Source organism: Bos taurus, chromosome 24, assembly GCF_002263795.3.
Source record: "Bos taurus isolate L1 Dominette 01449 registration number 42190680 breed Hereford chromosome 24, ARS-UCD2.0, whole genome shotgun sequence".
Classification (NCBI taxonomy): domain Eukaryota; kingdom Metazoa; phylum Chordata; class Mammalia; order Artiodactyla; family Bovidae; genus Bos; species Bos taurus.
Window position 1 is genome coordinate 38,958,902 of NC_037351.1, and position 26,866 is coordinate 38,985,767.

The following is a 26,866-nucleotide window of genomic DNA, read 5'->3' on the forward strand; positions in this document are numbered from 1 at the left end:
TTAGACTTAGTCTCCCCTCCACGCACTTTTCTTCTTATACTGTAGTCTACAAATGTGGATGCCATTGTTAGTTACCATCTCTTCCCCACCTACATACCTGCCCACACATGCAGTTAATCATGTCTGCTCATGTTCAGGGTAGTTCTTTAAAATCCATCCTCTCCCCTCTGTCCCACTGGCCACCTTGGTTGGTGGTCCTCAGCAACTCTTGCCAACTAGCATCCCTGTTTCAATTATTATTTAGTAGAAGTAGCTTTTAAAAACACAAATGGTCAACCAGCTCCCCAAAGCAAAACCCCTCAGAAGTGCCCATTATCTACTGTGATTTTTCATCTCCCTGGTGTATACACCCCGCCTGATCCCTGGGGTTTCAGACAGAGTAGATCTAACAGTTAGGTTACACTAGCTGGCACCAGTGACCTTTCGATAGGAACACTGTCCTAATCAGCTGAGCCCTTAAAAGCAGAGAGTTTTCTCCAGTTGGCAGCAAAAAGTGGGGAATAGAGAGACTTGAATGTAGAGGAATCTAAGGTGGGAGAGGTTCTCTGTTGCTGGGACAGACGGAGCCTCATGGACTGATAGCAAACTCAGCAGCCCTGAGTCGTCCCTGGCTGACAGGCAGCAAGACGGGACCTCGGTCCTATAACCAGAAGGAAATGCATTCCACCAACAGCACCAGAAAGCACGTAGATGCATCTTCCCCTAGACCCGCCTCTATACACAGTGCATCGGTGAAGAACATGACTTCTCCTCTGTAAGATGCTGAGCAACAATCCAGCCAAAAAACGTGAGATGATATGTGTTACATCTCCACGTTTATGGTAATGTGTTATACTGCTGCTGCTGCTAAGTCACTTCAGTCGTCCGACTCTGTGTGACCCCATAGACAGCAGCCCACCAGGCTCCTCCGCCCATAGGATTTTCCAGGCAAGAGTACTGGAGTGGGGTGCCATTGCCTTCTCCAAATGTGTTATACAGCTAGAAAACCAATTTCCTGGATGGCTCAGCAGTAAAGAATCGCCTGCAGTACAGGAGACACAGGGGAAGCAGGTTCAATCCCTGGGTCAGGAAGGTCCCTTGGAGGAGAAAATGGCAACCCACTCCGGTATTCTTGCCTGGAGAATCCCATGGACAGAGGAGCCTGGTGGGCTATAGTCCATAGGGTCGCAAAGAGTCAGACAAGTCTGAGCATCCACACGCACAGAAAACCAGTATGTGCAAATACCCAACCCTGTTAGCAAGTCAAGCCCATCCTTCCCGGCCGGCCCTTGGCCTTCCCTTTTCACTCTCAGCTGCTCCTGACGTTTCAAATTCTCCATGTGTACTTTTCTCATCTCCTTATCTGCCAAAATTCTAAACAGAACTGTGTAAATATCCTGAGTACAATAAGAATTATTCTGGAAATTTAAAAATAAGTAAATAAAATAAGTGAATGCTACTTGACTTAAATATCACCACAGGGAAAGTCAGCCAACACATTCTAATAATAAATATATGCCAAAAATATGATCGGACACGTGCATACCATTTTTAACAGCATGAACCACTGCGGAGGAATCTTTGCTCGTAGGGAGGTATTTACAGTCAGCTAAAGATTTGGAGTCATGCTTTTTATGCATCAGCCCTATTTCAAAACCTAGATCCTAAAAAAGAAAGAAGAATCTAAGAAACGTGCCTCAAACAGCCACTCCCAATTTCTTCAGGCAAGAGAGAAAGTTCTCTACAAGAGCAGAGAATCTGTCTCAGCATGAAATGGAAGTGAGTTGAGTAGATTTCCAATTCTTTGCTTTTTCTGAGTTGCTCCTATTGTCCCTGGTTATTTGCATTAAAACCAAGCACATCACAAAACTCCTCAGGATAACAGGCTCACAAAGACTCTCTTATTCTCTACTTGCTGCTGCTGCTGCGAAGTTGTGTCCGACTCTGTGCGACCCCATAGATGACTCTGTGCGACCCCATAGACGGCAGCCCACCAGGCTCCCCCGTCCCTGGGACTCTCTACTTGCTACAGAAGGACAAATACAGGATGACCTGCATTTTGTTGCTGTTCTTGTTTAGTTGCTAAGTCATGTCTGACCCTTTTCGACCCCATGAACTATAACCTGCCAGGCTCCTCCGTCCATGGGATTTCCCAGGCAAGAATACTGGAGTGGGTTGCCATTTCCTTCTCCAGATCTTCCCGATCCAGCGACCGAACCTGGACTCCTGCAATGCAGGCAGATTCTTTAATCATCTGAGCCACAAGCGAAACCTGCATTTTTAAGACATTCAAAACTGTGTGGTCTCAATGCTCTGTGGTAAAGAGCTGAATGGGATGGAAATCCAAAAAACAGGGCATATTATGTATATGTATAGGGCTTCCCTGCTGGCTCAGATGGTATAGAATCTGCCTGCAATGCAGGAGACTCCGGTTTGATCCCCAGGTTGGGAAGATCCCCTGGAGAAGGGAATGGTAACCCACTCCAGTATTCTTGCCTGGAGAATCCCATGGACAGAGGAGCCTGGCCAGCTACAGTCCATAGAGTCACAAAGAGTTGGACACAACTGAGCGACAAACACACACACACACACACCATGCAGATTCATTCTGCTGTACAGCAGAAACTAACACAACATTGTAAAGCAACTAAACTCTGATTTAAAAAAAAAAATAGTAAAGAAACCTCTTCAAATAACACTACTCAGAGTTACCAAGGAAGAAACTGGAAACTATACTGAATTAAGGCTTACTGGAACTAGAAAGACTGTAAAGGGACTTCTGAAGGGATCAAGCGTGAAGGAAAAGCGGGTGACTTAGTCGGACACCTTCTCTAATAGAGTTTCCTACACATTTTGAGGAGTTCATCACCAACGCCAAGGACCACCGCCTCCTCACTCACCATAAAGTGGGAATTGGCTCATGAGAGGAGGCTAGTGCTGAAAGCCAGATATGGAGTGTGTTTAATTATCTTCAGCACATATTCAGGCTTGTTAAACACCTACTGATTTCTGGCATAACAGCAACAGACCCTTAGCCACATCTTCTGTCTGATCTCAGCAGGTTCAAGCTGGGCAGCGTGAGAAAAGCAAATTTCCTGTTTAAGGTCAGCGTCTCAGTCCTCACAAGTGGGTGTTGAGTGCAGTTACTTCCTGTTCATATTTAATAAAATCATTCAGCATTTCCCCAACTGCCAGATAAATGATTAGCTCATATGGAAACACTGATAATCTTTCCAGGTTGGGGGAAAAAAGCCTATAAAGGGACAGTCAAGATGAAATTTACTTTCTCAGATTTAAGAAATACTTTCCAGTGTTTACTATATTATAAGGTAATAAGCTGTGCTGTGCATGCGTGCTGTCATGTCTGACTCTTTGTGACCCCATGGACTGAAGTCCGCCAGGCTCCTCTGTCCATGGGATTCTCCAGGCAAGAATACTGGAGTAGTCTGTCCTTCCCTTCTCCAGGGGATCTCCTTGACCCAGGGATAGAACCTGTGCCTCCTACGTTGGCAGGCGAATTCTTAATCACTGAGCTATCAGGGAAGTAACAGCTGGCTATTTCCTTTTATATTACAAGGGTTTTCAAACTGGTGCTGCTGCTGCTAAGTTGCTTCAGTCGTGTCCGTCTTTGTGCAACCCCATAGACAGCAGCCCACCAGGCTCCTCCGTTGTCCCTGGGATTCTCCAGGCAAGAACGCTGGAGTGGGTTGCCATTTCCTTCTCCAATGCATGAAAGTGAAAAGTGAAAGTGAAGTCGCTCAGTAGTGTCCGACTCTTAGCGACCCCATGGACTGCAGCCTACCAGCTCCTCCGTCCATGGGATTTTCCAGGCAAGAGTACTGGAGTGGGGTGCCATTGCCTTCTCTGGGTTTTCAAACTACGATCCTCATATTCAGCTCTCTTCCTGTGCCAGTTGGACGCTGGACTGTAAGGCATACATGGCAGTCAAATCCTGACACTAACTGCTGCCTGACTGTGTGCACTTCCCTCTAAGACCAGATCAGCTGGTATGTGGACGGACACCACGAAATTGTGTGCAAGCTGGTTTTCTGTGACTATTTTACTGTGTCCCTAAGACAAGGACTTTAAAATCACTGTCCTCCAGGCTTCCAGAACCTACCTCTGCACTTTGTTGGAATGTGAGTGCAGGACTGAACTAGAGTTTACACTGTCCTCTGACCCTAAGAACCTGCTATTCTACAAGACTTGAGCTCTGCTGTCCAAGAAGGGACAAGGTCAAAGACACCTGCCTCTGACATTGAAGGTAACAGCAACAAAAAAAGTGGTATCACATTCAAAAGATGATCCACCATGTAGACATTTTCCCAGGTTGTGAACTAACTTTGAAAAGACTTTTCTCATTGTGTGGTTGATGCCAGTAGCGTTCTCCCTAGACTTCCCGCAGAGCCAAGACTATGGCCGGAAGAAGTAAGGCATCAATTTAAATGCTAACGAAAAGGAGATGAGCTATAATCTTGAAAATTATAACCTGTCTTTCATGGGGAAAATGCTGTAATTATGAAATGAACTGGCAATTGATCAGGAAAATTGGGGGAAGAGATCACTGTATTGTGGAAAGTGTTTCTCTCCAGAAAGGATGGTGAGGGTCCCAGATCAGACTTGCCTTTCCACTCTGAGTAGGACACGCAACAACTGTACAACTGGCTCCCAGTCATTCTATGTTCTGGCAAGGAGTGGAGATCAGCTGCAGCTCTGGTCCCTTCCCCACTTTGAAGAGCTTCTGCAAGACACTTCCCCAGCTGTTTTCCCCTTCTTACTCAAAATTAAAAAGTGCTGGTTCCAAGTTCTGCTCTTCACAGAATATCTTTTTTTTTCAATTGAAGTAGAATTGATTTACAAACTTGTGTTAGCTTCTCATGTAACGCAAACTGAAAAAAAAATCTTTTTTTCAGATTACCTTCCACTATAGGTTATCACAGGATATTGAGTATAGCTCCCTGTGCTATACAGTAGTGCTTTTGTTTACCTACTTTATACGCAATAGTAGTAGTTGCTGTTTTTGTTTTCGTGGCTAAGTGGAGTCCAACTCTGCAACTCCATGGACTGTAGCCCACCAGGTTCCTCTATCCACGGGATTCTCCAGGCAAGAACGCTGGAATGGGTTGCCATTTCCTTCTCCATGGGATCTTCCAAATCCAGGGATCGAACCTGCCTTTCTTTCGTCTCCTATATTGCCAGGTGGATTCTTTACCATCATGCCACATGGGAAGCCCGTATAGAGTAATGGGTATACTTTAATCCCAAACTCCTAATTCATCCCCCCTCTTTTTCCCTTTAGTGACCGTAAGTTTTCTATGTCTGTGATTTTCTTTCTACTTTGTAAATAAGTTCATTTCTATCCTTTTTAAGATTCCTCATGTAAGTGATATCATGTTTGTATTTCTCTGTCTGACTTACTTCACGAAGTATGATCATCTCCATGTCCATCATGTTGCTGCGAATGGCATTATACTATTCTTTTTTATGGCTGAGTAATATTCCATTGTATATACGTACCACAACTTCTTTATCCATTCTTTTGTCAATGGCCATTTAGATTGTTTCCGTGTCTTGGCTACTGTGAATAGTGCTGCTATGAACATAGGGGTGCAGGTATCTTTCAGGGCATCTTATTTCATGATAGTATAGCCAGAAGCAAGGCCTGGGTGGTCCTTTTGATAAATTAGATTTAAGAAGTCTTGAGAAGATGACATCCTTTCCATCAACTCAACCCGTCTCTTAGATGAGGATGAGATGGTTGGATAACATCACCAACTCAATGGACATGAGTTTGAGCAAACTCTGGGAGACGGTGAAGGACAGGGAAGCCTGGTATGCTGTAGTCCATGGATTTACAAAGAGTTGGACATGACTGAGCGACTGAACAACAACAAAGAAAGTTCTGGAGCAGAGGGCAGGAGATCTGGGCCCTAGCCCTTCATGGTCCTTTCCAGGCTGTGTGTCCTCAGGCATAACATTAACTACTCTGGGCCTATTTCCTCTTCAGTGAAATGGGACAGGAGACAAAGTTATCTCCAATGATCCTTCCAGATCTAAAACTGTGACTCCTGAGGAAGAGAACACCCTGTCTAAGCTTGAAGTCTTTGCATCATTTGGTTTTCAGTGTCTGGAATGTTGCAGGCCCTCAACAAATGCTTTGTATCAATGTCTTCCTTGTCATCTTTTGCACACTGTGTGATGTCAGTTCTAGGGACTAGAATGGTTGTAAACAAGAAAAAAAGAAGGCTCATTAAGACAAATCATAATTAAGACCCCCTTGTTAAAAACTGTTTCAGTACCTGCCATGTACAAATCAATCAATGTTTTCTACAAAATACAGAGATGTGAGTGAGATGCCTGCTGGAGACACCACCTCAAGAGATGTTTGGAAGCTGTAATCAAGGGCCTCCTCTAGGAAGGAGGCTAAAGAAGCTCAACTAGTGGCAGAGACTCCTGTCCTGGGACCTGAATCAGCTTGGAGCTATGTGCCTGGGAGGCTGTGGTCCCTGTTACTTTTTGAAATGAAAACTAGGAGAAAAATTTTAATACCTTTAGTAAAAGAGTTTGTTTCTCTTAAATCTTCAAGAAGTCAAATCTGAACACCTTGGGAAGACTGCATGCTGACTATGTCAGGTAAATAAGAAGGTGCCTGTTAACAGTCCTCGTGTGTCCCTGTTCCTATGGTTGCTCAAAGAGTCACTGCACAAGGAAACTGAGTTTATTAAAGCCCTTCTGTGGTCAGGAGTCCACTGGTCTTCAAGCTGGAAGGCTCAGCTGCAAGATCGGGCCACTTGGTCACAAGACATAACAGATGTTTTGATGTAGTAAAACACAGTTGAACAGAAACCCATTGAGGTTAAATCCAAATTTACACAATTATACAGAATCAAAACCTCTGAATCATGTAGTAGTTGAGTGAATGATACTCACAGTGGTTTAAAAAAATTCTTATTTTTTATTTTTCACAACTACAACTTCCATGAAAGGCAAGAGGTGTTCTATTCAACCTTCTGCGTGATAGCAAATCTATCTGTTGTTCAATCAAGAACTTCTAAGAGCTTCCCTGGTAGCTCAGATGGTAAAGAATCTATCTGCAATGTAGGAGACATGGGTTCAATTCCTGGGTTGTGAAGATGCTTGGGAGAAGGGAATAGCAACCCATTTCAGTATATTTGCCTGGAGAATACCACAGAGGGGCCTGGTGGAGCAGCTACAGTCCATGGGGTCGCAAAGAGTCAGACACTACTGGGCAACTAACACAAACTTTTTCAAGAACTTCTAAAGGGACCATAAGGCATTTTAATCATGTAACCTAGAGAAGATGGAAAATTCAGACAGTGATTTTGTTTTTCCAACTAAACCCCAGTGAGTAGAATACATGAAACAGAAGCATGATATGGAAAGTTAATTGGATCACAAGCAAGACAGGGTATTTGGAAAATTTTTAACAGTCCCTTTCTAACAGTTAGAAGGTGATGAAAGCATATTTAGGACAGAGGGCAAAATATTCCTTTATCCTCCCTGGTCCCTTGGAAGCATCTCTGAATGGTAGCAAGAAGTGCATGTTGGAGTAAACACTCTGGATTTTGGAAGGATCTGAGTGGTACTCAGTCATGGAGTCCATCAACCTGCAGGCCTCTGGGCATGGCCAAAGCTGCGGGGATGTCTGAGCTGCAGGCTTCTAAGGTTTTACTGCTACACTTAAGTCCCTTCTGTATTTGCCCAAATCTGATGCAAAGCTCTCTCCAGAGAGGCTAGAGTTCTTTCACCTACGGGCATCGTCCCCTGGATTCCAGCCCCACATGGGATTACCTGGGGCTCACAAGCACTTGGTCTTGCTCAGGACTAAACCAGCAACACAGTGGGACCTTGTGAAAAACAAAGTCTGCTTCAAGGTCTACCTTCTGCCACTTTTGAGGTAAAGCTTGGGACTCCTCCACCCGTTGGGTTTCTTATGGAGAACAAACCAAACTACATCTGAAAATGACTTAAAATATGGATGAAATATGGATTCAAAGTTCAAACATGTCTATTTTATTTTCCTAAAACCAAATCAGACTAGATGAAAATGGTGTCAAATAAGAGGAAGCATTTCTAACTGGATGGTCATCAGAAAGTACACTGTAAGCTAACCAGACCTGGAAACAATGAGAGTGAAATTAAAATAAAATAAACATGATAAGCACCACTTCCTCTATTGTTGTGACTGGTACTTCTGTTTATTTTCTCTTTTAAAATTCAAGGTCAAGAACTAAATAGCAATGATGACGGTGACAAACTGGCCATAGGAAGTAGCTGGCATTCTCTAAAGATCCAATAAAAATGACAGGAAGGGAAGGGCAGTATTGGTGATTTTGTTGGCAAATGTGACAATCCTGGGGCCTGCAAACATTGCCCAAACATGCATATCAAATTGCTGATCATCGGATTTTTTTCTTATATTTTATGTGTAATTAGTTCTTTTTATATTTTAGATAGTCATGATGAAGAGTTTGAAAAAAATGACTGAGGAAATACATCTCTCAAATGGAAAACACCCACTGTTACAACGATCTACGGCTACTGCTGGAGGGAAATTTGAAAAATCCAGCACAATTGGAAAGGGCTTCCCATCAAAACAGTGGGGGCAGGAACTGTACACTTCATGAAGTCACTGTTTTCAGAGAGCAAAGGCTTCTTGTATCTTGATTTTCAGGGTCGCTGGGTTTCCTCTGCTGCAGCACTACTGGGCAAGGGGAAAAGCTACCTTGTACCATCAAAAGAAGAGAGAATCAGGTACAGGTAAGGTGTGTGTGTGTGTATGTTGGCAGGGGGTCCTTTGCTGGCAACTATAAATTCTCATGACACAGTCGTGGCAAACTGAGCCTTGTTGATTTTGACGGTGAAACATTAAAGGCATTAAATAAGCCAGAGAGGAAAAACAGCTAGGCACATAGATTTCATTAAAATAAAATGCCTTGTTTGAGGTCTATTCAATGCAAAAATAAAGGGAGGGGGGAGATATTCCTCTTACTGTCTCCTCCATTCTATTCTTAATTCACTTGCTCGAGTTGGGGACAGGGGTCGGGAGTGGTAATCCTGCTTCTCCAGAGTTTTGTGCTTCTTCTCTCCATGAGTCTTAGAACAGGAAAAAGCACTGGAAGCCATCAGAGCTACTGGTTTCCACAGATGCACCTACGCTTTCTGCTGGAATTCTCCCTGTGTGAAAACACTATCCACTTTCTTCCAGACTGTTCTTTAGAAAACTCTGGTAGTCTTGACTAGAGAATTGCCAGGGAACCCTATTTACTCCATTATATAAATATAATTCAGTAGAAAGACTCACCCTCAAGTTAAGGAAGAAAGCTTCTCTTGACTTAAATTTTTCCAGAAGGTGGATCCACATTGGAAAAATGCAACGTTGCTAAAGGTTACAAAAGGGCTTTAAGCTTCATAGTAAAGCCCAGGTAAAATTATATTATTGGATCTTCTCGTTTCCAGAATAAACATCTGAATCAATAATTGAATACTTTGGGCTAAGAAATTAGGCAAAATCAGAAGCAGCAGACAAACTGCAACAAATGGATCTGTGTGTGGCAAACCTCAGAACATATATTTTACTCCCCACCCATTTTTCCTATTCAACCAGTCAGTGACAAACAAGCCCATTTCACTAAACAACCCACTAATAATTGTCAGGTTACAGGATGACAAAAATTCTCTAAATTAACATGATAAATGAAATCACTTTTGATTTAAGAGTTTATTTTAAAAATTGTTTTCTATGTCCCTGTAACCTGTAGTGATTTGGTAATGCAACCCCATCCCCACCCTAAATGATATCAATGTGAAATGAATTTGAACCTTCTGTTCCAAGAAAAGCACTGGTGCGTGAGCACATTGTGTAGACTACAAGGAACGAGGCAGGGGTTACAGGCAGAGAACACAGGGCATCAGGTGGGCTTGGTGCTGGCTGTGTCATGAGAAAAGAGAAACTGAAGTGAACAACCACACACAGAGGTCCAGATTCTCAGCACCCCTGGCAGAAGAGGGGGCCAGTGGAGTCATGCGGTGGGCGGGGTTTAAGCAGAGGGATGTGAGAAGGACCAAGGGCAGGCAGCTGGAGGCAGAGGAACAGCTCTTTAAATGAAAATATTAAATCTAAAACGGGAATCTCCCCCAGCTCGGCGCAAGGAGAAGATGCTGTGGATGGCGGGCGGTGGACCTGGCAGACTTCTAGCTCCCGCCTGAGTTCGCGCCCAGCCTGTGTTCTCGCGATACTCAGCGACCATCCGTGTCTCTACGGCTCTCAACAGCCCACGTTGCTCTCAGCTGTCAACTTGGTCTGGCCACACATCTCTGATAAAAGTCATTCATCTGCCCTTTCTCTCAAAGGAATTTTTTTTTTGTTTTCTTTACAGAGAGAGCACAGAGGAGCATATGCTTTTACATTCGAGCTGCAGATGTGAATTTTAAAACCCTTTTACACTTGAGCTGCAGATTCTACTCATTGTCCAAGCAGGAAAAGGACATTCACCATTCAAATTACCCTACCGCTCCTGTGTACAGAAATCTGTAAGTTTCCTCCAATTAACAACCCTGCCATAAGTAATGCAAATAGAAAAAGTAAAATTCATTTCAATGACAGCTCACAGCCAGGATATTAAAGAAAACCTGATTTTTTAAGGCCTCCAAAATGTTTTTCCTACCATGGAAAGTATTAGATATTTTGCCTTCTTTTTTTTTTTTTTTAAAGAAGATCACATTTTTCTCTTAATTGTAACATTTTGGGGACTTTACAAGTATTTTCAGTAATTTGATCCCCTGTGAGAGAGACTGGAAATAATTTTGTATTTAGAAACTGGGTCTGAGTAATTTTCCAGAGATCTGGAAAAACAAAGAGACATCTTGCATGCTTTAGACCAATATACCCCAGCTCTTCAATATCTGGGACAAAAAAAATATTTTAAATATACACTTACCTCTACATCACAGGTATATTCTGATCCATCCAGAAGTATCACTTTGCACTGCATGCTTTTAGGCTTTTTGACGATCTTCAATGGAGATCGAGATAGTTTGCTGCTAGATGATTTCTGAGAAAGTTTATCGTCTTCTAACTGCTGATATTCGAGCTGTTTGGCAGGTCCGGCAGCAAACTCCTGGTCCTTGTCAGTGACCTGTGGAGAGCAAACAATGGACAGTTTTCATTGCAAGACAGGAAATAAATATTGCATTGCTCAGGCAACCAAAGGACACTGTAGAAACGGGATTTTCTATTTCCTACAGGATGAGGGATGTCTGAATGAGGATATAAGGAATGGATACACATACACAAAAATAATACTAACAGGTACACCTAAATAATTTCTGCCACCTGAATGTACCCATAGGGACTTCTTTCAGTTTGACTCAAGTATTTATACGAGAAGTGCTGAGCTCTCAGTGAATGCCATCAAGTTTCGCCCAAGCAAAGAAGGGTACAAATGTCTTTTAAAGATTTTTTTTTTATATGGACCATTTTTAAAGTCTTTATTGAATTTGCTACAATACTGCTTCAATTTTATGTTTTGGTTCTTTGGCTCTGAGGCATGTGGGATCTTAGCACCCTACCCAGGGTCAAACCTGCAACCCCTTCCTTGGAAGGTGAAGTCTTAACCACTGGACTGCCAGGGAAGTTCGGGCTCCTGACTTTTTAAAAAGGCATTGGCTCTCACAGACATAGTGAGCAGATGTATAGTTATCAGAAGAGAAAGGGTGAGGGGACAGATTAGGAGTTTGGAATTAACAGATACACGCTTCCCAGGTGGCACTAGTGGTAAAGAACCTGCCTGCCAATGCAGGAGACATAAGAGACGCGGGTTCAATCGCTGGGTCAGGAAGATATCCTGGAGGCAGGGCATGGCAACCCACTCCAGTATTCTTGCCTGGAGAATCCCCATGGACAGAGAAGCCTGGAGGCCTACAGCCCATAGGGTCATAAAGAGTCAGACACAACTGGAGCAACTTAACATACACTACTATATATATATTAAACTAGATAAGCAACAAGGGCCATACAGCACAGGAACCTATCTTCAATACCCTGTAATAACCTATAATGGAAAAGAATCTGAAAAAAAAAAAATGTGTGTATAACTGTATCACACTGCCGTTCACCTGAAACTAATACAAATTGTAAACCAACTATACTTCAATTAGAAAAAACAAAGGCATTGGATAGTATAAGCCTTAAAAGTAAACAAATCATCTAAGATTGAATCTAATGTATTCTGCTTCTTTCATTCACTGGGTCGAGCTGTTTGGCAGGTCCTTTACTCCATGACCCATACTGCTCCATAAACATACCAGGTATCTTATAAACTGTAAAGCCTACAGAGTTTTAAGGATTAATCTTCTCAGTAATTTTACAACTGTTAAAATACGTGATTTAGCTCTAACTCAATTCAACGAAGCTAGCAGTACGGAAATTAATTAAAAATAATCCTTTAAGTCTGCTTCCCACCCCCCCCCCCTTCATTGTAATGAGCCAGTATAAAAAAATATCAAATCTGTTCAAAGGCTTTAATCTGCTTTCAAAGCCTAACAGTCCAGTCCAAGCTAGACTCAGAACTTTAAGAGGGAGTGATCCTACAGAACAGTAACATTCTCCCTTGAGTCAGTCCCCTTGGAATCTCCCTGTGCCCTGCTCTCCAATGACTTTTTCTACCCCTCTTCTATCTATTAGATCACCACCAATGTATATCAACCCATGGGCCCAACCACCTCTTCTACTGGTCTGCAAATACACTCTGAAAAGTCCAAAGAAAGATATGTTCTTAGAAAATTCTCTTTTCTGACCTCTCCATTTTGTAAAGAAGGAAGCTGACGTCCAGAGGACTTGAAAAGAGTTCTGGAAACACTGAGATAACCACAGAAGAAAAGTGGTTTAGAGTCACACTTCTCTTTAGTTTCCAACGTCTGAGTATAGAAAGTCAATCCTTTTATTAACCATGTATGTCTAATTATATTTGGGTATAGAAACTCTTCTCCCACTTTCATGTTTATTTCATTTCAGAGTGAAGAGGATAGAAAAATCCAGCCTAGTAATTTAAAATTGCTGAAGATCTGAAAACAAACAAAACCCTACAGCCACCATGTCTACACAAAAAGAAAAGGGAAGGGAAACCGTGATGACAACACTTGCTCCTTAGATTCTACTTGACAAAAAGTTAAAGGATAACCCACAGCTCCCTTCACAAAATGTCGATCAGACAGAGCATGAAAATAAATGTTATTCTTTTCCTTTTGACCCCCTACCGCACCACATGCAAGATCTTAGTTCCCTGACCAAGAATTGAACCCATGGCCCCTGCATTTCAAAGTGCAGAGTCAGCCACTGGACCGCTAGGGAAGTTCCAACATGACTCTTTATAGAGTTTAAAAGCAGAACTTAAGTACTATGAGAAAAGAAATAAAATAATCAGGCTGTCAACATACAGTTTAATGTTATAATTATATGTTGTGTTTTTAAAAAGACATGGGGACTTCATGTCTCTTCTTTTGATGTTCTCTAGAATTTCTAGCTTGACACAGACACTTTCAACCTGTAAAAGGTCAACCATATGTAGAGATTCCCAGATTCCCTTAACCCATGAGTCAGTAACCTAAAACATACCAATCCCAGGTTTGAAGTTTGAAGACAAAAAAATTTAAATATGGATTCATTCAAGGCCCAGGTATAAATCATGCTTTATATTTTGTAGGAAAATTTTTAAAAGGAATAATCACATTTCCATGACAACTTAAACACATTTAGGTAACCAAGTTGAATATGTCCATGGCAGAGAGAAAGAGAGCAGCTTGAACACCTACTAGGAACAGCTGGTAACCTTAAGGTCAGAGTAGCCCCCAGGGAAACATTAGAATAGTTCTGAACCAGTGTGTACATGCTTAGTCGCTGAGTCATGTCTGACTCTTTGCGACCCCATGGACTACAGCTCAACAGGCTCCTCTGTCCATGGGGATTCATTCTCCAGGCAAGAATACTAGAGTGGGTTGCCATGTCCTTCTCCAGGGGATCTTCTGAACCCAGGGACCAAACCCAGGTCTTCTGCATTGCAGGTGAATTCTTTACTGTCTGAGCCACCAGAGGCTTAAATAAACAACTGGGAGCATAATTAGAGCTGCCAGTGCAGTGTCTAGCCTCCCTGTAAACTCAGATAAAACCGTGGACCCGAAGTCCAGATTTCAGTGTGAACTGAAGTGCTTTCATCAAAGAAAGGCGTTACTAAGCAAGGCTGTGGAATGTCATTCACTGAAAGTCTTAAAACAGCTTAAGTGTCCATCTGCCAGGGGAACAGAAGAGGACAAGCAGATGATCCCCCCCGTCCCCTGGACCCCCCACGTTCCTGCTAGTGCTAGGAGACCCAGGCCAGAGCAAAGCCTGGAAAAGCTCAGCAGACATTCATTCATGGTTCTGAGTTGGAATGCCAGAGGTACGGGGCGATGCAGGCTCACCTCCTTCCTCACCGGCGTGCTGTGTGCTGCCGCCTCCTCGAACTGCTCCGGCGCCTGGGGCTGCTCCTCGGCGGCCGGCTCTGGGCCCGGCTGCGCCCCCGGCTGCGCCCCCTCGCGCCCCGCCGCCTCCTGGGGCTCGGCCTCCTGCTCCGGCTTGGATTCCGAGTCTGATCCTGATTCGGTGGTCATGGTCGATTGTTCTGCAGGCAGAGAGAGGGACAATCCTATCACTCGGGGAACCAGCACCCAGAATAGGGAGAAACGCTAAGAACCCAACACAGACCCAGCAAGCAGCCTTGTCAAGTTCACCACTGGCAAAGGTGCCCGTCGACGGCGCAAAATGAACGTTTAACTAGCAGTCAAGTTGATTCGGGGCCATCACGGGTTCTCCTCCTATTAGATTTTCGCCACAGATGACAGGGAAATGACACTACCATCCTAATAATTACCTAACTTAGATACGTTTAGTTTCAGAAACATGTATCAGCTGAAGATACATTTTAGTCTCTGGGAAGGATGATCTAATAATGGAAGCAGGTACAATTTCTCACTCTTCTCCTCCTCCCCAGGGACCCTGCTCTGCCCCTCCACAGCCCTGAATCCATGCATTCTTCCTGGAACACACGTCTTTCCTCTGTGATGTCCCATAACTGTTATGCCCTTCTGAATGCGCAACCACAGTATAACAGCGGCTCCTTAAGTACTGCCGGGCCTGTCCACACTGGACCACGCCAGCCCTGGCCATGGCCGGAGGGAAGCCAGACAGCATCCCCTCTCCTGCTCATCACAAGTTCACTCTCAAAGGTTTCTTCTCAGCTCCCCCTCATTTCCCTTGAGTGTTGAAGAAGTCTGTCTCATATTCCATCTGAAACTCACACAACAGATCTTGACACAGAATAATCTGCTCTTACATCCTAAAAAAGACGCTCTAAGATATAACCGCCATGTTCTTATAATTTACTTTTCAAGACACTAGTATTTTGTGCCTCAGTTTCCACATCTGCCAAATGGGAGAACTGAACATGATCACATCTAAATAAGCTATTCCCTGCTGTTACCTTTTTCCTACTACTAATAGACATGCTGCCCTAGTTAAAGCTGTTTTTTGCTCTAAGCAAGAGAGCTTCTATACCACGGGTCACCATGTCATTTTAAGCAATTTCTGATCTCAGGTGTATGGTAAATATTTCAAAAATGAATATCTCAGATCATCATATAATTTCCCTTCCTAATCCTAATTAAGAAGAGGTGGCAAGAATACACAGAAGAACTATACAAGAAAGATCTTCACGACCAAGATAATCATGATAGTGTGATCACTCACCTAGAGCCAGACATCCTGGAATGTGAAGTCAAGTGGGCCTTAGAAAGCATCACTATGAACAAAGCTAGTGGAGGTGATGGAATTCCAGTTGAGCTATTTCAAATCCTGAAAGATGATGCTGTCAAAGTGCTGCACTCAATATGCCAGCAAATTTGGAAAACTCAGCAGTGGCCACAGGACTGGAAAAGGTCAGTTTTCATTCGAATCCCAAGGAAAGGCAATGCCAAAGAATGCTCAAACTACTATACAATTGCACTCATTCCACACACTAGTCAAGTAATGCTCAAAATTCTCCAAGCCAGGCTTTAGCAATACTTGAACCGTGAACTTCCAGATGTTCAAGCTGGTTTTAGAAAAGGCAGAGGAACCAGAGATCAAATTGCTAACATCTGCTGGATCATGGAAAAAGCAAGAGAGTTCCAGAAAAACATCTATTTCACTTTATTGACAATGCCAAAGGCTTTGACTGTGTGGATCACAATAAACTGGAAAATTCTGAAAGAGATGGGAATACCAGACCACCTGACCTGCCTCTTGAGAAACCTATATGCAGGTCAGGAAGCAACAGTTAGAACTGGACATGGAACAACTGACTGGTTCCAAATAGGAAAAGGAGTACATCAAGGCTGTATATTGTCACTCTGCTTATTTAACTTATATGCAGAGTACATCATGAGAAACGCTGGGCTGGAAGAAGCATAAACGGCCATCAAGATTACTGGGAGAAATATCAATAACCTCAGATATGCAGATTACACCACCCTTATGGCAGAAAGTGAAGAGGAACTAGAAAGCCTCTTAATGAAAGTGAAAGAGAGTGAAAAAGTGGGCTTAAAGCTCAACATTCAGAAAACGAAGATCATGGCATCTGGTCCCATCACTTCATGGCAAATAGATGGGGAAACAGTGGAAACAGTGTCAGACTTTATTTTGGGGGGTTCCAAAATCACTGCAGATGGTGACTGCAGCCATGAAATTAAAAGATGCTTACTCCTTGGAAGGAAAGTTATGACCAACCTAGACAGCATATTCAAAAGCAGAGACATTACTTTGCCAACAAAGGTCCATCTAGTCAAGGCTATGGTTTTTCCAGTGATCATGTATGGATGTGAGAGTTGGACTGTGAAGAAAGCTGAGCACCAAAGAATTGGTGCTTTTGAACTGTGGTGTTGGAGAAGACTTTTGAGAGTCCCTTGGACTTCGAGGAGATCCAACCAGTCCATTCTAAAGATCAGTCCTGGGTGTTCTTTGGAAGGACTGATGCTAAAGCTGAAACTCCAATACTTTGGCCACCTCATGTGAAGAGTTGACTCATTGGAAAAGACTCTGATGCTGGAAGGGATTGAGGGCAGGAGAAGAAGGGGACGACAGAGGATGAGATGGCTGGATGGCATCACTGACTCGATGGACGTGAGTCTGAGTGAACTCCGGGAGTTGGTGATGGACAGGGAGGCCTGGTGTGCTGCAGTTCATGGAGTTGCAAAGAGTCGGACACGACTGAGCGACTGAACTGAACTGAATCCTAATTTTATGGTAAAAATATATCAAGCAAAGAATTAGTATCACACTTTAAGCAAATAATACACCTGTTAGTATGGTGTAGAATTTGTATGCTCAATAAAACTCCATAGTAAAACCACCATTTAATTCCCATTCTCACAATACACATTGGAAGATGCTTAACACTTTGAAGAGGGAAACATTATAAATACTAATCTATCTTATAAACTGAATGTGGTGCTTTCTATTTTAGGTAACTTTTTACCATCACCAGCTATTCTGCCTGTTGAATAAAAGATGTGTCAACCTGGCGTGTGCTCAGTTACCATGTAAATGTAAACATCAATCCAAGTGCAGGGCCACCCAGGGATCTACATAAAACCAGTACAATTTTTTCCTCCTTATATTTTAGATTTTCAAGCAAATCTTGAAGGTAAATATGATATTCTCATTTTTAAGCTTATAATACAAAGTGTCAAGTCTACAGAAAAAAACAGTAGAGGGGGAGGGAGAGGTGGTGATTGTGTAATTCAGAGACTATAGCTGAATTCTTCCTTTTAGAAGGGGAGGAGTCATTCTAATAATCAATTCAACTTGCCCACCCAACCTTCAGGGAGTACCAGATATGAGTCAAGCCCTACTCTTGGTTTAGAAGCAGAGATAAATATGTTGTAACCCCCTGCCACCTCTTTGACTATCTTCTCCGGATTTCCTTACTATTTTTTAAACGTAAGTATTTTTTTCCACACAGGTAACTGTGGTATATACAGCTCATATGACTGCACTCTAGACCTGAAAGCGTGTTAGTCGCTCAGTTGAGTGCGATTCTTTGCAACCCCAGGGACTGTAGTCCGCCAGGCTCCTCTGTCCATGGGATTGTCCAGGTAAAAATACTGGAGTGAATTGCCATTCCCTTCTCCAGGGGATCTTCCTGACTCTGGGATCTCCTGCATTGCAGGCAGATTCTTCACTATCTGGGCTGAAATCTTCTCAATACGTGTTAAGATAAAAATCTTTCTAAACATAAAATTAGCCTGGGATTCACTCTACATGAAACAGAAAGGTAAAACTCGTAAAGAAATATCCCAATTTTGACTGCTACTATTCTAGCCATGAAATCGCTCAGCACCTGGTTTTTGTCTTTAATTCCATGTCTTGTCTCTAAGGCAAAAAGCCAGCTCCACAAAGGCCGAATAAAAATGCAAAATGGACAGAGCCCAGGAACCATCTATCAGCTATTTAAATAGTGAAATAACCTAGCATTATTCTCTGCCTAGGAATAACTAATACCTGACCTGGCATATATCACATTTATCATAGAACCGCACTTCAAATAAAATCCTACGCCCTTGTCAAAATTTCCTCAGCATATCATTTCCCCTAACACTAAATATATAATACAAGAAATACAAATCATTGCTGTTTTTTTATTAGTCTTAATAAAATAAAATTTCCTTGCTGTGGGAGGGATTGGGGGCAGGAGGAGAAGGGGATGACAGAGGATGAGATAGCTGGATGGCATGACCGACTCAATGGACATGAGTTTGAGTGAACTCTGGGAGTTGGTGATGGACAGGGAGGCCTGGCGTGCTGCAGTTCATGGGGTCACAAAGGGTCGGACACGACTGAGCGACTGAACTGAACTGAACTGAAAGTAAGAAACTTTAAAAATGTAAGGTTTTAAAATTCTGGAATCTCACTAGAATCAATATTTAATTCTAACATCTGAAAGGGCATAAGGTCAAATTGTACCTATGAGCAAACTGTATCAATGGCCTCAACCTGTAAATTCAATTTCAAAACTTTGAAAATAGTCTTCCTTCCCTATTCACATGCCAATATAAGTGAGCAATAAACTGATTTTTTCAATAACAACCAACTAAAATCAAAGCTTCTTAATATGGTCCTTCTTACTTTATGTCATTAGTTTAATAATTCTATAATGTACATCTCCAATCTTAAACCCAAGTGCCGAAACATTCTTTAGTATTAGATTTGCATGATTTTTACAGTGCTTTGGTTTTTCTTTTTCTTATACTCAATTCTTTGCTTTCCTGGATGACCCCCGCCATTTAAAATTGCACATTATCCTTGCCAACTCACTAAAGATGACTATTTTCCAATGCTCCCTTCTCTTCTGATAGATTAATTTTGTATGACCTAAAATCAGCAATCATTCAGTGACTGGAAGGAACAGCATCACCTGTGATCACAAACAGAAAGTGACACAAAACGCTTATGCTCAGCTTTGGCTAAACTGGGCCTTTTCTCTATATTAAATTTACCTTGTTAACTGTGTTCTGCTTCAGCTTAAAAAAGTTTGGAATCCTACAAACTCTAAATCCTCAAAACTGGTATAAGGACTTTTGCTACATGCACTGGGATGATGGCAAGAGAAGCCTTCTTTATCTTTTCAAGAAACATAAACTGTATTCCATGATGCCTCTTTTCAAGGCTGTATTTACTCCATGACTACCAAAAGAAATGGTAATTAGCTTCCAAAGAGGCATGGCGCAGGTGTGAATGAAATCCTTCCCAATTCCTGATTCATTTCTCCTTTAAAAAATGGTCCCTGGCATTCATTTGAGGCTTCGTTCCTTTTCAGCTCTAATTTTTTACTCTACAGAAGAAAAAAGTCAGTTTATCCTCATTTTTTTCCACTTATAGAAGTAGCATCTCTAACTTCTCCATCTCCTGACTGCCACAGTAGCTTCTGCATTCAAATTTACCTACATCTCTTGCAGATAAGAAAATTCAGTGACATTTTATTAAAAGACACAAACCTAGGATTTTTCCTGCAAGAGAATGTTTCATATAAATCTCTGTCCTTACATATACAACAGGATTCCTGTGGAGTAACAAAACATTTCATAAAGAAACCCCTTCACACCATTTACCTGCCTGGGGGATTGTAAGACTAATGATTTTTAAGAAAACAAGCCTTTTCTCCCTTTGATCTTTCAAATATAAATGTACAGAAGAGAGGCTAGTAGATCTTGATATACTCAGCTTAAGTATTTGTGACTCCTGAATACTATTCACTGATCCATTAAAACTACCAACTTCAAGCAAGTGAAAAACAGTGATATCCCATGACTCTTCTGCTGCTGCTAAGTCACTTCAGTCATGTCCGACTCTGTGTGACCCCAGAGACGGCAGCCCACCAGGCTCCCCCGTCCCTGGGATTCTCCAGGCAAGAACACTGGAGTGGGTTGCTACTTCTCCAATGCATGAAAGTGAAAAGGGAAAGGGAAGTCGCTCAGTCATGTCCGAACCTCAGCGACCCCATGGACTGCAGCCTTCCAGGCTCCTCTGTCCATGGGATTTTCCAGGCAAGAGTACTGGAGTGGGGTGCCATTGCCATGACTCCTCTAGTGGAGTCTATTTGCATTAAAAAAAAACCCAGTATCCACTAAACACACCCCCACACACCTAACAACTGCTCCTGACCTTGCATCCTACCCCTCTGCAACCCCATCCTCACCCTTCCAGGATGGCCCTACCTCTCTACTCTTCTTTACAGTCATGTTCTGGAAAGAATAATAAAAAAAAATGCTCAAGCAGTAAAGCATCCGCCTGCAATGTAGGAGACACAAGAGACTGGGGTTCGATCCCTGGGTTGGGAAGATGCCCTGCAGGAGGAAATGGCAACCCATTCCAGTATTCTTGGAAATCTCATGGACAGAGGAGCCTGGTAGGCTATGGTCCATGGGGTCACAAAGAGTCAGACACGAGTGAAGTGACTAGTCATGTATATATACATACACTCACACACACACACACACGTGTGGGTGATTCACTTTGCTGCATAGCAGGAACTAACACAACACTGTAAAGCAATTATATTCCATAAAATTTTTTTTTAATTTAAACAGAAGGAAAACTAAAAGAACTTCACCCCCATGCTGTCACCACATCCCCACCCCCAGCACCCTTCAGGGTGGTCCCCATTATTCTACTAAATCCTACTGAGGTCACCGATGACCTCCCTACAAGCCAATAAATCCACACGAGTCCCTTCCCATCTCTGAATTCTCTGTGTTTTTGACACACTCGAGATCTTCCTCCTCCCTTCTGCCTCATTTCCATCCTCCTCTTCACATTCATCATCTCATCCTGTTTCTAAGCTCTGCAGGTCTTTGGAATTGAGCTCCTCCACTTGGTTCCCAGCACAAGAGCACATCCGAAATACAGGTTCCTTACTCTGTGACTTCTCTGAGCTTCAGACCCACAGACACAACTCCACTGCCCGTCCTGTTTCCCTGGCTATTTCAGGGGCACCTAAGACTGAACGTTTCTTCATCCAAACCATTGGCCCCACCCCCTCCCAGCCCCCCATCTGGTCTACTTCCATCTTCCCCATGTCAGTAGGTGTCCGTCTGTCCAGCTGCTCACGGTGGGGATTGGGACCTCTCTTTCCTCACTCCCAATTCCATCCCCTTCACACTTGTCAATGTCACCTCTTGAGCTGTAATTAAAGAAATAGACCTGAGAAACTTCTAGGCACAAGTGACCAGTCAGGCAAAAGCAGAAGGGCGTGAGAACTTCTGTACATGTCCTGGCGTGAGGGCACGTGGTTAGTGGTGGCTGGACCACGAGAGCTACGTGGCCGGTGAGGCGAGCTCATGAGACCAGCCAGGCAGAGATCAGGCCCTGTGAGGCCAGCCGGTCCTCGCTAAGGGGTCCTCATCCCATCACACAGAGGCCGTTCTGGCAGCCATGGGGATGACCAACATCAGCTCAAAATTAGACCAAGTTGACAGGCCAAGAAAGCCTTGATGGGGCAGCAGTGGACGAGACACTCCTCAAAGCACAAAACAGTGAAATTCAAAAAATTCAAAAAAATCATTATAAAATATAGAAGACAGTGGAGGAAAGAGGAGCCAGGTGTGCTGCAGAATATGGGGTCGCAAAAAATTGGACATGACTTACCCAGTGAACAACAATGCTGTAAAGTATCTCTGAAACCTTGACAGTAATGAATGGCAACGATGCCTGGGACCAGTGGCAAGGACAATTCTGTTTTTTTTTTCAAAGACGTTCTTGGGCCATACTAATTTCAAGTCTTATAAGCCAATAGACCAAAGCCTGTGAAGGTGTCAGACTTTAAGTTTGTAGAAGAAACAGAAAGAGTTTTTATGGCAACAACACAATAATTCAAAACCACTTTCACAACAACCATGGTAAACCTGGAAAGGATGATCAAGTCCCATCAGTATGGAGACAGATTTCATAACAGTACTGGGAATCCACGACTCAGAATTTTTAAAACAAAACAAGACCAACACCCCCAAACAAGGCCACAGCCCCCTGCTTCAAGGAACGATCAGTCTGACAGGCTACGTTGAGAAGCCAAGTAACACGGTGCCCAGGGTGCAAGAAATCTGCTTCGAGCTGAGAGTTGTCCACCAGCCCGCGGGGCAGGCTCATGGGAAGTCACCTTGGGTAAAAAAGATAATTGCTAACCTTCAACCTCAAGTTAAAGGACTAGCTTTAGAAGCAATCAAAGATCACAGGCTACTTCAGGAAAACAAAAGGGGAATGGGGATAAATAAGAGCAAGGATGAGGCAGGACGCTGAGGGCCGGGCAGCCACGCAGCAACTACCCTCAACTCTACCACAGGTTCTGGGACCCCAAAGAACCTGGCTTCTCCCTCTGTTCTAAGAGGCTGAAATTCTAGGATTCCTGAAACCTGAGACACTGTTGTATGAACAGCATGATGGTGGCGGTGGCTTTAGTCACTCAGTCGTGTCTGACTCTCTGTGACCCCATGGACTGTAGGCTGCCAGGCTCCTCTGTCCATGGGATTTCCCAGGCAAGAATACTGGAGTGGGTTGCCATTTCCATCTCCAGGGGAACTTCCCGACTCAGGGATCAAACCCACATCTCCTGCACTGGCAGGAGGATTCTTTACTGCTGAGCCACCAGGGAAGCCCATTAACAATGAAGTCTAAGGAAATTTTGTCCTTTAAGTGAGGACCGAGACTAACTGAACTCCAAGAACAGGAAGCTCCTAGAGCAGCAACTGCTCACACTCTGGTGGGAAAACCAGCCTCCTGGCCACTGTACAAGTGCAAGGCTTCATCAGCTATCTGAGTCTCTTCAAGTTTGATTTAATTCACCAAAGCAAGACATTACCCAGATAATCCTAAGAAACTGAAACAATCTCTTAGTTTACTGAATACACTTGAAAACCCTAAATAATTTTTTCAGCAACTTTTTAGCTTTTCAAGTTCAAAGATGCTTACCTCTATGTGTGAGCAGATAAACAAATACAGTTTAGAAAACAGAATTTAAAATGTATGGCCAACAAGGATGTACTGTATGGCACAGGGAACTCTGCTCAATGTTATGTGGCAGCCTGGATGGGAGGGGAGTTTGGGGGTGAAAGGAAACATGTATACGGACGGCGGGGATGGCAGAGTCTCTATGCTGTCCACCTGAAACTATCACAGCATTGTTAATCGGTTATACCCCAACACAAAATAAAAAGTTTAAAAAAAGAAAATAGATAGGGTGATTATGGAAGTGTCCATTTTATGAACATGTGTCCACATTTTGAAATCCAACTGATGGGAAATGCCAGGGTATAAAACTCCAATGTATCTTTGAAATACCAGGATATTTTGTACTTTCCATAGTCCTCTAAATACATTTCTATAAAACCAGGGGAACAGCTGGCTCCCCCTCTAGAGGAAAGGGGACTTGCACTGGTAAAGGATTTTAACAGAATTCAGTGACACCACTAACGGGAGGAGAGGCCAAGTTCCTGAGACCATTAAGCTGCTGGCAAGTTAGGTCTATAAAGCGAGTGGCAGAACAACAATCTCAGTTTTGCTTTAGTACACCTGCATTACAACCACTGGGTTAAAAGCAAGGACGGCCCCAAACTTGGAATCCTGAACTCCAGACAGTGGGGAAAGGGGCCTGAAGGGTCCGAGAGATTGCTTTGGTATTTCCAAGGATATTGTACATTCAGAAATGACACGGCTGCATATAGTGGCCGAGTCTCTCTGTTTCTGCCTGGGCATTTATCAGCTAAGGTTAGAAATACTGGCTACATCATTGCTTCGTTCATGAATCCATCCCTTCCACAAACATGTGCTGAATGTGAGGCCCGGGGACACATGAGAAGAAGACAAACAAGTCTCTGCTCTAGGGGAGCCTGCCTTCTAATTGAAGGAGACAGAGAAATGAAAGACGTCAGCCCCAGGGAGACGGTATTAGATGAGTGAATCTCAAGTTGGGTGGGGCTTCCCAGAGGGCACTAGTGGAGAGCCTGCCTGCAGTGCAAGAGACTTGGGTTCAGTCCCTGGGTGGGGAAGATCCCCTGGAGGAGGGCATGGCAGCCCACTCCAGTATTCTTGCCTGGAGAATCCCATGAACAGAGGAGCCTCGTGGGCTACAGTCCATGGGGCCACCCACAGAGTCAGAGCACACACCAAGTGGGTGGGTGGCTGCTGACGCTGGGTGGTTAGGCAGGGCTTCTCCAAGGAGGGGACATTTCCAATATCAGGCACAGGGGCTGGGACCATGCCTTCCAGAAGCCTAGTGCCCAGGCCCTAAGGATGAAATGAGCCTGTGCTCCACAACAGAGAAGCCACTGCAATGAGAAGCCCATGGTTAAGGAAAAAAAGCTGGTGTCGGGAGCTGGGACTCAGAAGGTGCAGGGGGAGGGCCACCATGAAGTAGGTGATGTAAGTGGGGTTTGGGGCCTTGCTAGCCAGCATATGAAGCTGGGTTTTATTTTAAAGGCAGTGGAGAATTTTAAGGGGAGCAGTCAGAGGGTCTTATTGATGCTTTTTAAGAGACGACTCAGGGCCTTCCCTGATGGTCCAGTGGTTAAGAATCTGCCTGACAATGCACGGGACAGGGTTTGATCCCTGATCTGGGAGGATTCCACATGCTGGGGATCAACTAAGCCCCTGAGCCACAACTAAAAAAGCCTAAGCACTCTAGAGCGTGTGCTCCACAAGAGAAGCCCATGTACCGCAACTAGAGTGTTGCCTGCGTTTGCTGCAACTAGAGAAAGCCCGTGCACAGCAATGAAGATCCAGTGCTGCCAAAAATAAAGAAAGAAATGGTTTTTGTTTTTGTTTTTTTTTTTTTTTAAAGAGAGAAAGACCATGCTGGGTTTGGAGTGAGGGAGCCAAGATGGGAGCAGGGGGAGCAGTGAGTGGGTTACTGTAGTCCAGGTGAGGGAAGATGCTGGGAGGAGACGAAGGAAGGGCAGGGGTGCCTTCTAGGGTATTGGAAGCTATGATCCGAGCCTTGTGCAGGCAGGGGAGATGGGCTAGCTGGGAGATACAACCGCTTAGCATTGTTAGGTCTCATAAACAAGGGACCCTGGGGGTGAGAAGACTGCACACTATGCACTCATTAGGCAGGGAGCCCAGCCACAGGCAAAGATGAGGCTGCAGTCCTTCTGGGCACTGCCGCATCTCTAATGCAGATCTTCAGGGAACCCAACGTCATTATCCATCATTTCTAAACACATTCAGGTGAGAGGCAACGCCTGGCTGCGTGTGTAATGAATGTCTTCTTCTGGTCTAAGTGACAGCTCCAGTCTTCCCAGAAAAGCAGATTAACACGGAAAAGCTTTGGCCCTGGGTGTAGAGCATGGCTTCCTAGACTTCATTTGGGTACCGAGCTCATAGCTAAAGGGCATCTGGACCTATATGCTCATTTCACACATAACGTGGCTAAGAATTTCAGTCTCCATGAGATTTTAATGTGATTATCACTGAGACGCTGTCATCGTCAGCAAAGAGGTGCTAGTAAGTTTGTAGAACACTTCTGCTCCTATCAAAGGGTTTAACTTAAATGACGAAGCTGTCTACCCATGAACCTTCTCTTGCCCAGGTTGGATCTAGAAGCACCTTACCAAGCACAGGGCAGCACTTTTCACATCATGTTTACATTTTTTCACTTGGACAAGCATTTGAATGAATTAGTCAATGCACAGCAGAAATATTTTAAGGAGCTTTCCTGTGATAAGAAAGTGCCAAGCACTTATTTTTAGGAGTTAGAATATTTCAATTCTGTTTCGTACGAGCTCTGTTTACAGCCATGCATTTGGGTTCCCTATCACTGAAATAGAGTTCAGGACTGACCACGACTTCATTTCCCTCAGCCAGAGATGCTCCCACAGAACCCTTGGGGTTATAGGCAAAAAATTAAATCAAAATGGAAATTTCAGCCACCAATGAAATACATCAGAAAGGGCAAAAAGACAGCCCTTATGTCAATATGAATCCTGGAAAGTCTAAGAGAGCAAGCTAAATTTAGCAACATTCTCTTCATTTACTGTTAAGCATAAATCACTCTAAGGAAGAAACTGGCATTATATTCTCTGTGTGCGGATCGTCATTCAAACAGCATTATTTGCTTCTTAACTCACATCTTCGCCAATATTAGAAAATACTGCCTTATGGCTTCCTCAAAGGAAGATTCAATTTGCAAAATGCATAGGAGCTTCCTGAGTTTGGAGTAATTTCTTATCGCCTTTCTGTGCTTTCCCTAATATTATTTTGTAATTAACAGGGTGTGGTGCTTGAGAAAGTAAAGGAACTTGTTCACAGGGA

The 26,866-nt window shown here is 43.5% G+C and overlaps 1 protein-coding gene across 20 annotated transcripts in view; it reads right to left on the minus strand.

Annotated features, from left to right (window-relative positions):
- Positions 1–26,866, minus strand: part of EPB41L3 (erythrocyte membrane protein band 4.1 like 3) — a 145,388-nt gene that overhangs the window by 78,480 nt on the left and 40,042 nt on the right. For 19 of the 20 annotated variants that reach the window (XM_059880861.1, XM_059880872.1, XM_059880869.1 and 16 more), the window contains 2 exons: positions 14,458–14,657; positions 10,941–11,138 (listed from right to left, as the gene is read on the minus strand). In XM_059880861.1, coding sequence (XP_059736844.1) covers positions 10,941–11,138; positions 14,458–14,646 — 387 coding nt within the window. In that variant the 5' untranslated portion in view covers positions 14,647–14,657. Of the gene's footprint in view, positions 1–10,940; positions 11,139–14,457; positions 14,658–26,866 lie in introns of those variants that run through there. The other variant, NM_001206169.1, reaches the window with a different exon arrangement.